This window comes from Euphorbia lathyris, chromosome 3 (genome assembly GCF_963576675.1).
Source record: "Euphorbia lathyris chromosome 3, ddEupLath1.1, whole genome shotgun sequence".
Taxonomy (NCBI): domain Eukaryota; kingdom Viridiplantae; phylum Streptophyta; class Magnoliopsida; order Malpighiales; family Euphorbiaceae; genus Euphorbia; species Euphorbia lathyris.
Genome location: NC_088912.1, coordinates 22,994,316 through 23,008,781, shown reverse-complemented (window position 1 = coordinate 23,008,781; position 14,466 = coordinate 22,994,316). Strand labels below are relative to the sequence as shown.

The window sequence follows — 14,466 nt, the reverse complement described above, 5'->3', positions numbered from 1 at the left end:
TAATAAAATACAATAAACTAAAGTTTATAGGATTATTTCAATAAAAATCAATTAACGCAATCTGAAATAAAAAAAATATTTTTTTGATAGTAATAAATAAAAGAGTAATAAAAATAGGTAGATGTTCCCCCATTCTAAAAAAAATATATGGTTTGAAATTTTTTATATTGAAGAAATTTAAATTTTTTATTTTTGGAATATAAAGTTTATTAAACTATAAAAGTTATTAAATTAAAATTATTATTAAAATTTCGGGTCGGGTTGGGTTGGGCCTGGGTTTTGAGACAACTCCCAAACCCAACCTACTCTATATGCGGGCCTAAGCGGGCTTGGGTCGGACCGGACTTATTACGAAACATATACGTTCAAGTCCAGTCTTTGAAGAGCGGGCTGAGCGAACCAGTGGGCTTTTGAACATGTCTACACCGGTGACCACTGTGACCGTTGACCATCATTTGTAACCTTTGACTCTCATTTTTGACCTGTTCTAAAAACCTAAAATTTCCATTTTAACCTTAACAATTTTGCCCTTCATCCCTTTCTTTCTCTTTCTCTTTGACTTTCTCTCTCATCCATTTCTTTCTCTCTTTCTCAGTCCATTGAGCTGCAGCATGTGATTCTGAGGAACCAAACGTTCATCATCTAGCGACAGTTTTTCTATGTGAATCGTGGTCGATGAGCAAGCACGGGAACCAATAATCGAATAATGTTATACTGAGCAAAAAGACTTGACATTTGGGATTTTTTTTGTTTTTTGATAATGACATTTGGGATAATTAGCACGAAGTTCAGATACGGTCATAGTGGCCACCAGTGTAATAAAGTGTAAAGTTCGATGGTCATATCTGAAAGAATTAAAGTTCAGTAGCCACAATGTGAAAATGGATATAGTTCAGTAGCCATGGGTGTAATTTACCCGAAATTTTAAATTTATTAGTAATAATGTGTTGCTAACGTGTATATTAGATGTTCTAATAGTAAATACATAATAAAGAAAAACTTCCATCTCCTCCCTCTTCTTCTCTTCTCTTCCCTTCCCTTCCTGTATTGTAAGGAGGATAAAGGAAGTTTGTCTTCCTTTACCCTCTTATACCGGATTAGGTTTTTGTATTTTTTATTATTATTGTTTTTTGTTTTGTCTGTATCATATATTTTATCGGATCTTCATTATCCGTCTGAATTGTATCTACTCTCTATTATTCTATCGTTTATATTGTTCTCGGATTTAGCAAGAGCGGAAACGGTTTATCTTATCCGTAGATCAATAAATCTGCGTGGTTACAACAAAAAAAAAGGACTCAGATCCGAATGTTCGGAATGACTTATAGAATGAAATTTGGATTGCAGATGCTTTTCTACAGATTTCGATTTACGAAAAATATATGTTATATTGTTGTTTTATTCGTTGTATTTTACTTGTTGTACTTCTTCTATCATGTAATGAAAATACAAACATTTTTTTCAAAAAAAAATAAATAAAAAATAAATAGTAAATACATAATGAATAAAAACTAGTTGTTAGAATATCCATTTTACCTAGAAGTTCAGGATTTTATTACAAGCACCATGTCTCCTCAATACAAAAACACAACATGTGATGTTTTACGATAAAACCACACGAGACATGTTTTGTATTCAAGGGTCCTTATGAGCACCCGGTGCCGAGACATCTCAAAATTTATCTATGGTCTAACAAGTACACAGCCACTTCAAAAGTTGAGAAAATAGTAAAAAACTTCAAAAAGGAATCTTTGATGCATTTGATTTTTGAATATTTCACAGTAAATGTACAAATATGTTACACGACAAGCATACACCGGGACAGTGAAGGCGGCACAGCCAAAAATAGATGGGAATTAGGAGGCACAAAATATAAAAACAAGCAAGTACATAAGCCCCATGAAGAGGGAAGGCAGAATTTGATTCTCAAGGCATTCCAGTGATGACAGAATCTAGTCATCACACCATTGCCACCCACGATTTAACAGGTTCGCCCATCGAGAAACGAAACAGACGACGCATTCAGTGTTTTCATTTCCGCTGTTTTTTCGATGAAGGCTCTTGCTGTGGCTCGGTCTGCAAACATAATGTTACTACTCATCAGAATATAAGCTCAAAACTGAACGAATAGGAGGTGCAAAATTCATTACCGAATGGACCATAAACAATCAAGATATCATCTTTAAGCGTAAAGTTCATACAAGTGCTTCTCCGCTAGTTAGGCTAAATTCGGCAGGTAATCAGCCATAATATCCTATTTAAAATCTTAGTTCTATGATACTTACTCCTAGTCGTGAGCATCGGTTCAGTTCGAATTCTTTCCAAGTATTAAAACTGAACCTAACAAGTGTAATAACAAATATAACCAAATCAAAATTTATCGGTTCGGTTTGGAACAACCAAAATCTATTATAATAGGTTTGAAAAATAATAAAAAATAAATAAAATAAATGCGAGACAAGAAAAAATATAATAGTAGTATATTGGTATTAAATTTCTGAAATAAGTAAAACAATAAATGTAGAATAAATATTATATATATATTTGGTGTTAAATATAAAATTAGGTTCAGTTTGACCAAAATATTTTTACTAAAACTGAACCGCTGACCAAAACCCAAATATCATAAATAATAACTGAAACTGAACCAAGAATATCAAATAACCAAAATAAAATTTTATCTCGGTTCGGTTACCACCAAAATTTGCTCATCCCTACTTTTTTTTTGAAGAATTGCTCATCCCTACTTACTCTTACAATTTAGTCAATTTCCTTCTAGGAGTGAAGGAAAAAGCCCTTAATGAGCATAACAACGCCTATAATTAGGGCTGTAATCGAGCCGAGCCGAGCCTAGCTTTGGCCTGCTCTAGCTCGGCTCGCTATAAAATTAAAGAGCTCGAACCCGAGCCGAGCTTGCAATAAAATTCCCGAGCCGAGCTTTGGCTTGCTCAACGAGCTTGAGCCGAGCTTCGAGCTTGTTTCGAGCCCAAAATCCTCTTTGGACTTGGTTCATTAAGAAAATTATCTAACCATGAATTGTTTGTGAGTAAATCGTTAATTATATTTGTGAAGTTTGCACGCAAATAACTCTTTAATTGTGTACATAAACAAGCTCACAAGCAAAGTTCGTGAATAAATAAACAAGATGCTTAAAATAGTTCGTCTATTACTCATTTATTATGTTTGTTAACGAACTCATCTAATAGCAAATGAAATAATATTAAGTTTAGATATTTGTGAACTAACACAAAACTACATAGTTTTCTACAAAACTAAAATTTGTTCATAAATGTTCTAATCGAGCCTGCTCGCGAGCTTTCGAGCCGAGCTTTGGCCTGTTCAAGCTTGGCTCGTTTACGAACCGAGCCAGTAAATCGTGTTCACGAGCGGCTCGTTTACAAATCGAGCCGAGCCGAGCCGAGCTGAGTCGAGCCGAGCTTTTATCGAGCCGATCACCGAACCGCTCATGAGCGGCTCGGCTCATTTACAGCCCTACCTATAATCAACAGCTTATTTTGATTTACAACAAAGTGGATTGTTTAGTCAACAGACGTCAAACTCAATAAAACAAGAGAGATAAGGTATAAATATACTCTTTTACAAAGGCAATTTTACCTTTACGTCATAAATGAGGCAATTGAAGACACGACATTGACAAGCTGGACTAATTTCTGACATCATTAAAAAAACCCAAATATTATGTTCACGTGACACCAGTTAAGTTGGTTCAAGAAACAAGGGTTGTGCACCTTTTGCAATTTCAAAATAGGTTTTAAGGATGAAATGTCTTTAAGCCCAAAACAATATTTGGATTTTCTTAACTTTTTTTGCCTCAACATGTATAAAACACGTGATAAGAAATCCGGTCAAGATGAGACCTACATGATGCCACATGTGTATGTTTATCTTTGATTTAATTAGTGATAACATGGTGCAAAGGTGTCCTGTAATATCAAGATTCATGACTGAAGAGAGGGTTCTACTAATAATGTCTGAAATTCGCCCAACTTGCCAACATTAGGCCTTCAATTGTTCTCCATCCGTTCTTTTTTATACGTCGTTTAAGGTTTTTCATCAAAACCAATGCAATATTAATGAGACTATTAAAATGACTAATTTACCCTTAATACTTCTCTCATAAATCTCTACTTTCTAAGAAAAACTTCTCTCTCTTCTTAATTTTATAGCTTAATTAAAATTATTTGCATTAATAGTTATACCTCTCTCTTATATAAAATAGGGGTAAATTATAGAAAACATTATCAAAAGTGCATTGTTAATACAAAACTACTTATAAAAAAGAACAAATTAAAAAGTCTAAAACGTCATATAATAAATAAAAAAATGAGGGAGTACAGAGGTCGGAGGTAAAATTGCACCTTAACTGACAATGATAGGGTATTTTTATACCTTATCCCATAAAACATGGATATCAAGTTGTTGACATTAGGGTGCAATATGATATAGAATTTCCTTCATATATTATTTGATTACTTGCAAATTCATGGTTGAATAACAATTTCCTTTTCATTGTTATTGATTGAGCCCCTGATCTTTAATTTAACAGATTGAGCCCTCGATCAATTATAATTGCACACAAACCCCAGCTTACCAAATTATTTAGTTGTGAACATCATCAATCAAATTCAGTTAAAAAACATTACTTATTTCATCTGAATTGCATGTTTTAATGTACGACAAAAGGTTTTTATAGTTTCTCTATGATTACATACATTAAACATATAAAAAAGGGATAAGGTACCAAAATAGACCTAAAGTTTTTGGAGAAGTATCAATTTAGGCTATACATATAAAAATAGCACCAACCTAACGTTTAAAAAAGAGATAATGGAACGTGACACGTCATGGAGTAATATGAATGACGTGCCATATTTCGTTATCGAGGCTTAAATTGATACTCTTTTCTAAACGTTAAGCCTACATTAGTGCTATTTTGTACGTGATGTCTAAATTGATACTTCTTCAAAAACGTTAGGCCTATTTTGGTACCTTAGTCCTATAAAAAACCTGCTTTTGAACTGTTAAAATGCAAATTTTAAATTCAAATGTAATGAACACCATTCTATTAACCGAGTTTTATGCAAAGCTGATTTTCTTGGTCACCAATGCTTAATGTATACAAAATATAATAATTGATGGAGGGCTCAATGTGTTAAATCAAAAGACCGGGCTTAATCAACAAAAAGTGAAAAAAAAAAATAATCAAGGGCCTCAAAATTCTTTATTCCTTTAAATAATGATAAGGTACTTAAATGACATTAGCATAGATGAATATGACAGAATTTGGAAGTTAAAGGAGAATAGACCCACATGAATATCCATCAGAAAGAATGACTCAGACTATGACCAAAGTAAAAGAGAACCATTAAAAGTAAGGAGAGAATGCTTACAGCATTAGAAAGCTGCTCACGGATGTAGGCCATTGATCTCAACATGGCACCTAATGTATCCCTAGATACCTGAAATTTAACCTCCGACTCTCCTGAAGTTGTTTCGGTATCTTGTAGCTGAAATCATAGGAAGGAAATATTAATTGTTTATTATATTGAATAAAATGATGCATGTATAAGCCAAGTAGGGGGGGGGGGGGGGGGGGGGGGGTGGTGAAGAAAAGAGAACTGATCAGGAACCAAGTCTGAGATAACTAGATAGCCATGCTGATTATCAAAGCGTTAATAAAGTAAATACGAATAAAACAGGTTTGATATCATATGATTGCTGCTAAAAAAACACACATTTCTATGCCTTCCTTTGTTCTCTACTTCTCTTACTCAACTCTCACAAAATTCATACATAAGCTCTAAAAGAATTTAACCTGTGTCTTTCCGGAACTAGTATCATGGTCCACGATTTTAAACTAATTAGCCCTAGAACAGGATTTTAATAAGAGTTGAGAAGAAAGAAACTATTCCATATATTAACAGTTTATTTTATGTCAAAATTTGACCACATCTATGCCAGATGAATAACAAGGAATATCCACAAAAAGAAAAATTAACGTTGTCTAAACTAAAAGTCAATTCAAGACCTAGAATCAGCTATTGTTGTTCTTTCAGTGTCTTGCAACTCACTAAATCAACATATTTATTTGGCGTAGCCTGTTAATCAAAACAATCGTCCTCCCATACGCATAGAACCACGAACTCTAAAACATTATAGAAGAACCAAAATGCTCGAGGTCTAGCACTCATTTTCCAACAAGTCTGATGGGTAAGTAAATAATTGTCATTACTTGGTAATATAGACAGTGACCACAAAAATGCAACCAAAACATGAAAGGCAAAAGGTGAGGTAGCCAAATTGGGACGGAAAAGGGGTGGGTGATGGGCTCATAAAGGAAACGGAAATGAACAAACAATATGAAAGCAATGCATATATCATTGATCATCTGACCTAGCCAAATGTTACATACCTTTCCTAATTAAAATAAGTGTTACAAGTTCAACTTCGGTGAGAGAAATGTTAGAACATGTTGGTTAGCTAGAAAGAAATTTCATATCATATATATGCATTCTTGAAAATGATTTGATATCCCAGTAAAAATCCCAAACTCTACAATTTTTAGTCGTTCTGCAATCAACTCAAAAATGTAGAGTTTGAGAATTTTACCAGGAGACTCTATGCCAGACCAATCAAGTCATTTTTGGAATCAAGAATGGATATATGATTTCCAAATTCTTTTTAGCAACCAGCATGCTATAACATTTCTCTCACCGGGGTTAAACTCTTAATACTTGTATTCATTACAAAAAGATATGCAACATTTGGATTGGTTAGATGATCAATGATAATGCATTGCTTTTCATATTGTTTGTTCATCTCCGTTTCCTTTATGAGCTTATCATTCCATCACCCACCCCTTTTCCTCCCAACTTGCCCTCCCTCACCTTTTCCCTTTCACATTTTGGTTGCATATTTCCGCCCATTGTCCATATTAGCAAGTGGTGGCAATTATTTACTTATCCATCATACACATTGAAAATGAACGCTAGACCTTGATCATTTGGTTCTTCAATGCAGATTTTAGAGTTCATAGTTCCATGCGTCTGGTAGGGCCATAAGAGTCTCTAATCTCTCCAAGTAAAGCTTGACATTTTTTATCCGTTCTTCAATGGTTTTGGAAGTATAACCTCTTCAGGAGCTGTACTGCTTAAAATAGTCGAGTATTTACTTAATTTATTTCCTTTCATGTTCAAAATTTCCCAAAAGCTCGACTCTACTTAAAAAGTGGTATGCTAACTTTCAGTAAAAATCCATGTACTAGAGACAGATGGGAAACACAGTAAGACGATAAACATCCACTCCTTATTAGCTTATGAAAAATTAATGGTTACGACGAGTTATGACAAATCACACATTAGGCAGTACCCAAAACTCAAAATACATTCTACTGGTCGGTATGTCAACAGATGTTCCCCTGGGGTAGATAGAAGTACCTCCGATCAATAATAAATGTGGAATGCATGAAATATACAAGCACAAAAATAGGGAGGTAAGGAAAAATATTGAGCTACATGCTAACAAGCTATCTAAGCAATTATACAGTTTATGGCAAATCCTAATACTAACAGAATCATAAATTTCAAACAAGGAAATTTCAAAAGCAATACATACAGAATAAAAAGAACACATAACTTCTAAATAGTCCTAACGGCAACAAAATTCTTAAATAATAAAATAAAGTTTGAAAAGAGATTGTAAACCTAAACTTCCAAAGTAGAAATGTTAACGAAAATCTATTAATTTGAAAAATGAAGATTGAATGTTATTTCTGAATGTAGTATTCCTATTATAAGATGTGAAGACCACTTCCACAGTAAGTTTAGGAAATTTCGCACACAGAAAATAGGCAGAAAAAGTAAATGGGAAGTTCAAACTGTCCATTTACAAGTACATTTCTATAGCATACTGCATACAACAAGTCACAAATTTCAAACTTTCAATCTGCAATACATCCTTCAGAAAATAAAGAAAGGTCGTCCACATGGAATGCAGAAAAGCCTCCAATTTTCTAGCAGAAATTTTAACAAAGGAATAATTTGTTAAGTTTTTTTATAACTAGAAAGGTGGAAAAAGGAAATGCATCACTATCATAATACACTCTAGGCTGGCAATAGGCTACAGGCCATGACGACAGTCCAAACTTAACAAAGATCACCACAATCAATAGCTCCCCAAATTAAAAGAAAAAACAGCAAGAGTGGACTCTCTGCAGCTAGAAACATGTGTAATGTATATTGACAGAACAACCAATTCATGCAAAGTCTGCATCAGAAATGAATATAATAATTTCATGAAATTGGAAGCATAAAAAATTCTAAAACAGCTTCAAAATGTCTTGCTAATTATGCCAATATTAGATTTAAAAAACTGAAACATAAATCTGTGATTTCGACAGACATACCTTTAAATTAATGACAGCAACCTTATTAGCTGGTGTCGATAGTTGTTCACTTATATATGCCATAGACCTCAACATGGGTTCCAGCGTGACTCTTGACAGTTGAAACTTAACCTCCAATTCTGTAGAAGGGGTTTTGCTATAATCTTGCAACTGCAGCAATCATAATTGAACTTTATACAATCATATTTCTCAATATGACGTAAAAAAAATAGAGATTTACACAAAGCATTGGATAGTTGATGCAGGCAGGTTTAGCGAACTTTCTGCGACTACATTATGGTGTACAAATTCCCAAATAACAGATAAGCCTTATGGTTAGGTTGAAATAAAATGTGGAATTCAGAGTTTTTTTTTTTTTTTTGTTAGAATTAGCGTAGATCAGCCATGGATTTAGTGGCTCGCAGAGCTGCAAACAGTAATTTGAACAAATGTAGCTGGAATGCTTTGAAAGAAAGAAGAAAAAGATGAAGAGGAAGAAGGGGGGAAATGTCTATTTGTTTAAAGGATTCAGAATGGATAATTTCTTTACACGGGTAGCATTTAAATGTCTATTTGGTTCCATTTTTATTCAAGTGTGCTCAGTTTGTTTTCCATTTATCTAGTTGCAGGTCACCAGAAAAAGAAAATGATGGTTAGTTTACGGAGACTCATCCACTCGCTATGGAAGTTTAAGAGATAGTAATTTCTTTCATCCCACCTTTTCTGCATCCCATCAATAGCAATGGGGATGCATGTTAATCATCTAAGCTTTTAACCTCTAATGCCAAACAAGGGGTACAGATAGTGATATGATTTTGCATCCTGTACTAAAATTAGGTAATGGGAAACGGAAAAACACGAAGAATCGATAAAAATTAACATAATTATATTAACTTCCTAATTTCTCTCCTGAATTGCATTACTACTGCATATTACAAAAATTTCATAATTCATACAATATAAACATCATTCATATACGATACCCTTTGGGTTGCCAAGTATCTAAGAGCTACTCGCTACTTCAAATTTGAGCTGGTAAATAACCCAACAGTGCCAACATAATTTTATATTTCAAGTTTGATGTCAATACATATGTTCATACAAACCTTCAAGTTGATGACAGCTACTCTATTCCCTGGTGCTGAATTTTTATTCTCCATCACCCAAGTCATTGATTTGAGACAAGGAAGAACTGCCTGTGGAAGAGACTTGTGTAAGCACCAAGTCAGAATATTGTTATTAAAAGAAGTATGGTAATACTTGCGGAAAGGTTTGCGTAGCTTACCATGTTCCCAGGAGGGCCATCATCTCGATGAAGGGACACAGGGGCCATGCGGGGAAGATTTAAATCAGTGACAGATTGAGTTGGAGCACCAGCATCATTCAGATTAAATCGCCGCATAACTTCATCTTGCCTTGGCCATAACAATGGGGTAGCATCTGATACTGATGATGAGGTTTTTCTGTCATCATAACTAATCCCACTAACCTGCAAGCAGGGAGGTGGGATTTTGGCAACATTTTTCTTCACAACAGCAACCTTCTTCCCACCTTCTCTAAGAGCACCCATCGCAACATTGTAAGTGTCCAAAGCTGTTGCCCCTTCCTCTGCATATTTGATGGCCTCACGGCACAGGTTGTTGTAGCGAATTGTGAGAGACTCTTGTCCATGTAATTCACCACCACGCTCATCTACTGCAGCACCATTTTTGGCATTTCTTGTCCATCTATTTAAGATATAATGTTCTGGCAATTGAAGAACATTTGTCACAGTGAATACTGTCAAAATATGTCTACATAGAATGCCTGAATACTCAAACATTTGGCAACTGCAATTTGCTCTCATTTCTGGATAGTTCAATGTAACAATATATGCCCTGTTGTCATCCTCAAACTTTGCAACACGGAAAGTGCTAATAGAGCCATCACCCTCGATTTTATTAGCAGTATAGACAAATGTTTCAACTAGCTCTTCTTGAAATTTTGCAAATATTTTCCTTGTGTAAAGTTCCGCTGCTTGTTTTTCCATTGGAGATGGTGTCCGTGGAACTGCTGTGGTGCAAATTGTATCAAAATCTGCTTCTAGTTCCCTCTCAAACGAATTCTCTAGAGCTCTCTCGTACTGTCTAAAGAATAATGGCAATGTGGTTTGTTGGTTTACGTAACCATCAAAAAAAGAACCATCAAACCCTTGATTTGGAGATATCACGGCAAAAAAGGTGTCACGAAAGTACACGGGGACCCATTGAGCACGAGCATCATATAATGATTGAAGCCAATCATGCATCCGCAGATCATATTTATCAAGGATAGAACTCCAAGATGATTCAAACTCCTCAATAGTCTCAGTTAAGTTGATACAATTGTACAAGTCTACCTGAAAATTAGGATGCGCATGACATACATGAGCCAATTTATCCTGGCCTTCTCTTAAGACGTGCCATTTGCTTATACAGTGGCGTGTTTCAGGAAAAACCACAGAGACTGCTGTCTGAATGGCTCTATCTTGATCAGTGACTATAGACACGGGCTGGCGATCATTCATTGCAGTTAAAAACGTCTTCAGCAGCCAAACAAAAGAAGCCTCAGAATCATCTAGCAAAATGGAACAGCCAAATAAGATTGATTGGCCATGATGGTTGACTCCCGTAAATGGAGCAAATGGCACTCTATACTGATTATATCTGAAATTTGTGTCCAATGTTACTGCATCCCCGAAATGAGTATAAGCAGTCCTAGATCTTGCATCGGCCCAAAATACATTGGCCATGCGATTATCATCATCAAGTTGTATAGCATAAAAGAAACCAGGGTTTTCAGCCTGCATCTTCTTAAAATATTCTAGCAGATTCTGAGCATCCCTGCCAAGTGTTCTCCTTCGAGTATTGGGTCTAAGACCAAAATTTAATGTTGCAGCATTCTTAGTGATACGATTTGGTTCAGTAGCAGAAGCATTCCTGAGACCATGATTTGCCTCTGCACGATTTCCATCCATTGATAAATACATTACACCACTAGGTACAGTTGCCACTTGGTAGGTTTCAGTGATGTTTTTTGAGGCACCAGCAAAATGCCTGCGAGGCCGGAGGTAATGCATCTTACCTGGACTCATCATGGAATGGTTATGGTCCTTTACGAATTTTGTTACAATCCATTTGTCTTGACCCCTAAGCTCTATCCTAAGCATAGCATCACAGCTATCAGCAGACCTCCTTTTCAAACCCTCTTTGCCACATACATATTCGAGTGCAACGGTTGTCCCATCAGTTCTAGAACGAGTAATATGACCAGCTTTGGAGCTAAAACCTAGACGACTTGCATATTCATCATAAAAAGCTTTAGCAGCAGCATCAGAATCAAACAGCATTCCGACATGTGGCTCTGCATCACCATCCTCAGAAGAATGTTCTGCATTAATTGCTTCTCCACCTTCATTTGGTTCAGCATCCCCATCATATGCTATTATACGATGACCCATCCCCTCCTCTTCGTCAATTATGTGAACATCCATAACAACACACTATTCAATTCAATTTTAAAGAGAACCATCAACCTCTGCATGCATTTTAATTCTCTCCCAAGTCCCAACAAATGTGAATTCTAATCTGGGCAAAGTTCTGGCAATGAGAAAAGCTGATTCACCACATTTAACATTCATAATGTCAGAAATTAATATGAAAACTATTATTGGGTCTTAACTATCAAGCTTAAGCTTTTAGTTCCATCAAAGATTAATATAAAATCTATGATTGGATCTTAACTACCAGCTTGAGCTTTTAATTCAATTGGTTCTATAACATGGTATCAGATCCTCTTGGACCAAACTTTCGAGGGTTCGAGTCCTGACAACCTCATTAATTTGTGAAATTAAAAACACATGGTGGGATGAGCCTGTATTGTACACCGGGAGGGCGGGTGTGTCAGAGATTAATATAAGATCTATTATTAAACCTTAACAGATTGCGCTGTTAGTTCAATTGGTTCCATAACAAGTTCAAATAAGCTTAAGCTGTTAGTTCAAATGGTTCCTTGACACATAAGAAGGAAAATAGATAATAAATCATCATACGAACTCCAAAATATGTGGAACAAGAATAAATGGAACTTTGAGCTTGAGTTATAAAACCAAATTTTCTCATTCTTTCTGGAAAAAAAACACGATAACAAACATAATTCTCAGGCTTCACACTCCATAACTACCGCTACAAAAAACATACACTCAGGAATTTGTATATATACAAACATCAGGAAAAAGGAAACTCTCAGAAGAAGAATTTCAATTGATAGTCACCAAAACATGGAAACTGAGAAAGAACTAAGAAGAAGAAACTTCAACTGGGGAAGCTATAACTGAACTTTTTCAATTTAATTGAAATAAATAAAGCTTAACTAATAGAAAACCAATTACAGTTTACCTGATTAGGACCCATTTAACTATAACAGAGAACCATTCCTATAGCAGCAGATAAACTATGATCCTTCTCCTATGCAAGCGCGCAGAGATAGGAAGGAGAGGGAGAGGGAAGTACCTGGAATTTTAAATTGCGCGAATTTCGGAAAAGTGAGGAATAATTACGAGAAAAAAAAAAGAAGAGAATTTAGAGAGAACATATAAAGTAAGTAAGAGTAGCAGTAAAGTGGGGTTTTGATCAAAACTTATTTTTGGAATAGGAAATAGAGAGAGAAACTCAAACCCTAACTTCACCTGTTATTATTATTATTATTATTACAATAAAGAATTAAATTGAGAATGTACCGGAATTCCGGCTGCAACAGTGGCAGTTCCGGACTAAAAACAAATCGACACAAAACAAAACCGTTTATTATTATTAAGGTGTCGTTTGATAAAACTGAAAATTAAGTACTGGAAAAATAAATACTGAATTTTAAGTGTTAAATATTATAAATGCTGAAATTATTAAATGATATAAGTGTTTGATAAATATTAAAAATAAATGTTGAACATTAAAATATTAGTTGATAATATTTAACTTAAAATTTTAAATTAAATATTTTGACTTGTCAAAATAAGTGATATGTAGCTTAATTGAATAATTTAAGTGGTTAATAAAAAACCATTATCAAAGACACTTAAATTAAATAAGTGCTTAATTTATTAATTTAAGTGGTTTTTATTGTTATCAAACGAGGCCTAAGTTATCAAAATAGGTTTTGTGGAAGTATTAATTTAAACTCCGCGTGTAAAATAATATCAATGTAGGTTGAACGTTTAAAAAATAGTATTAATTTAGATATCGATAACAGAACGTGATACGTCATTCATATTATTAACAGAGTAATATGAATAACGTGTCATATTTCGCTTCCGATGTCTAAATTGATACTATATTTTAAACGTTAAGCCTACATTGGTATTATTTTATATGTAGAGCCTAAATTGATATTTCTTCAAAAACCTTAGGTCTATTTTGATACTTTATCCATTATTATTATTATTGGTTATTTCTTTTTTTTTCAATTAAATTTTAGGGTAACTATAAAAATAAATAGGGAAAATTATAAAATTGGGTCAAATGGGAGACTCATTTACATATCTAACCCATTTACCCAACCTACTACATATTTAGACTATTTTTTTGTGACTTTTTCAAAATACCCCAACATTTCATCTTCCCCCCCTTCCATTTCTGCTTCCTTGCACGGTTTCTCTTCCAAGACCTTTGATCTTCCTCTCTTTCTTTATATTGCAAAATCTACACCATTTTCTTCATCATCATATCTTTCTCTTCTTCCTCTATTTATCTCTTGATTCTTCATCTTCCTGTTGCTATAAAATTAAGCAATGGTTCTTCATCTTCCTGTTTCTTCTCGTCTCTTGGTTTCTTTCTTCTTGTGCGGATCGAAGAAATCATTATTCAACGTTATTTTGATTGTTTTTCTGTGTTTATCATATAGTTATTGACGATTTTAATGGTAAAAGGTTGAAAAAAATATAAGTATCTACTGTTTTCTCTTCGTTTTTTTTCTTTAGAAAATCACTTCGCAAAATGAGCTTTTGCGAAGGTTTGCGAGGAAAAAGAGGCTGAAACGGAAGAGTTTAC

The 14,466-nt window shown here is 34.5% G+C and overlaps 1 protein-coding gene across 5 annotated transcripts; it reads right to left on the bottom strand.

The window, feature by feature from the left end:
• Positions 1-1,736: 1,736 nt before the first annotated feature.
• On the bottom strand, positions 1,737-13,092 carry LOC136222229 (protein FAR1-RELATED SEQUENCE 3). Of its 5 annotated transcripts, none has more exons than XM_066009777.1 (6): positions 12,820-13,092; positions 9,690-12,037; positions 9,511-9,612; positions 8,426-8,575; positions 5,412-5,528; positions 1,737-2,076 (listed from the first exon to the last, which is right to left on the bottom strand). In XM_066009777.1, the coding sequence occupies exons 2-6, from the start codon at positions 11,913-11,915 to the stop codon at positions 2,032-2,034; spliced, it is 2,640 nt and encodes an 879-aa protein (XP_065865849.1). In that variant the 5' UTR covers positions 11,916-12,037; positions 12,820-13,092; the 3' UTR covers positions 1,737-2,031. The 5 variants fall into 5 exon arrangements, with proteins under 5 accessions (XP_065865849.1, XP_065865854.1, XP_065865850.1 ...); XM_066009782.1 differs by having other exon boundaries at positions 9,511-9,600; XM_066009778.1 differs by having other exon boundaries at positions 9,690-12,021.
• Positions 13,093-14,466: the final 1,374 nt, after the last annotated feature.

Excerpts from the sequence above, each read along its gene's own strand:
- LOC136222229 (XM_066009777.1), bottom strand. The coding sequence starts at position 11,915 with ATGGATGTTCACATAATTGACGAAGAGGAGGGGATGGGTCATCGTATA. Across the intron at positions 9,613-9,689 it reads ATGGCCCTCCTGGGAACATG|TCTCTTCCACAGGCAGTTCT; the intron begins GTAAGCTACGCA and ends TGCTTACACAAG. Across the intron at positions 8,576-9,510 it reads TAGCTGTCATCAACTTGAAG|TTGCAAGATTATAGCAAAAC; the intron begins GTTTGTATGAAC and ends TGATTGCTGCAG.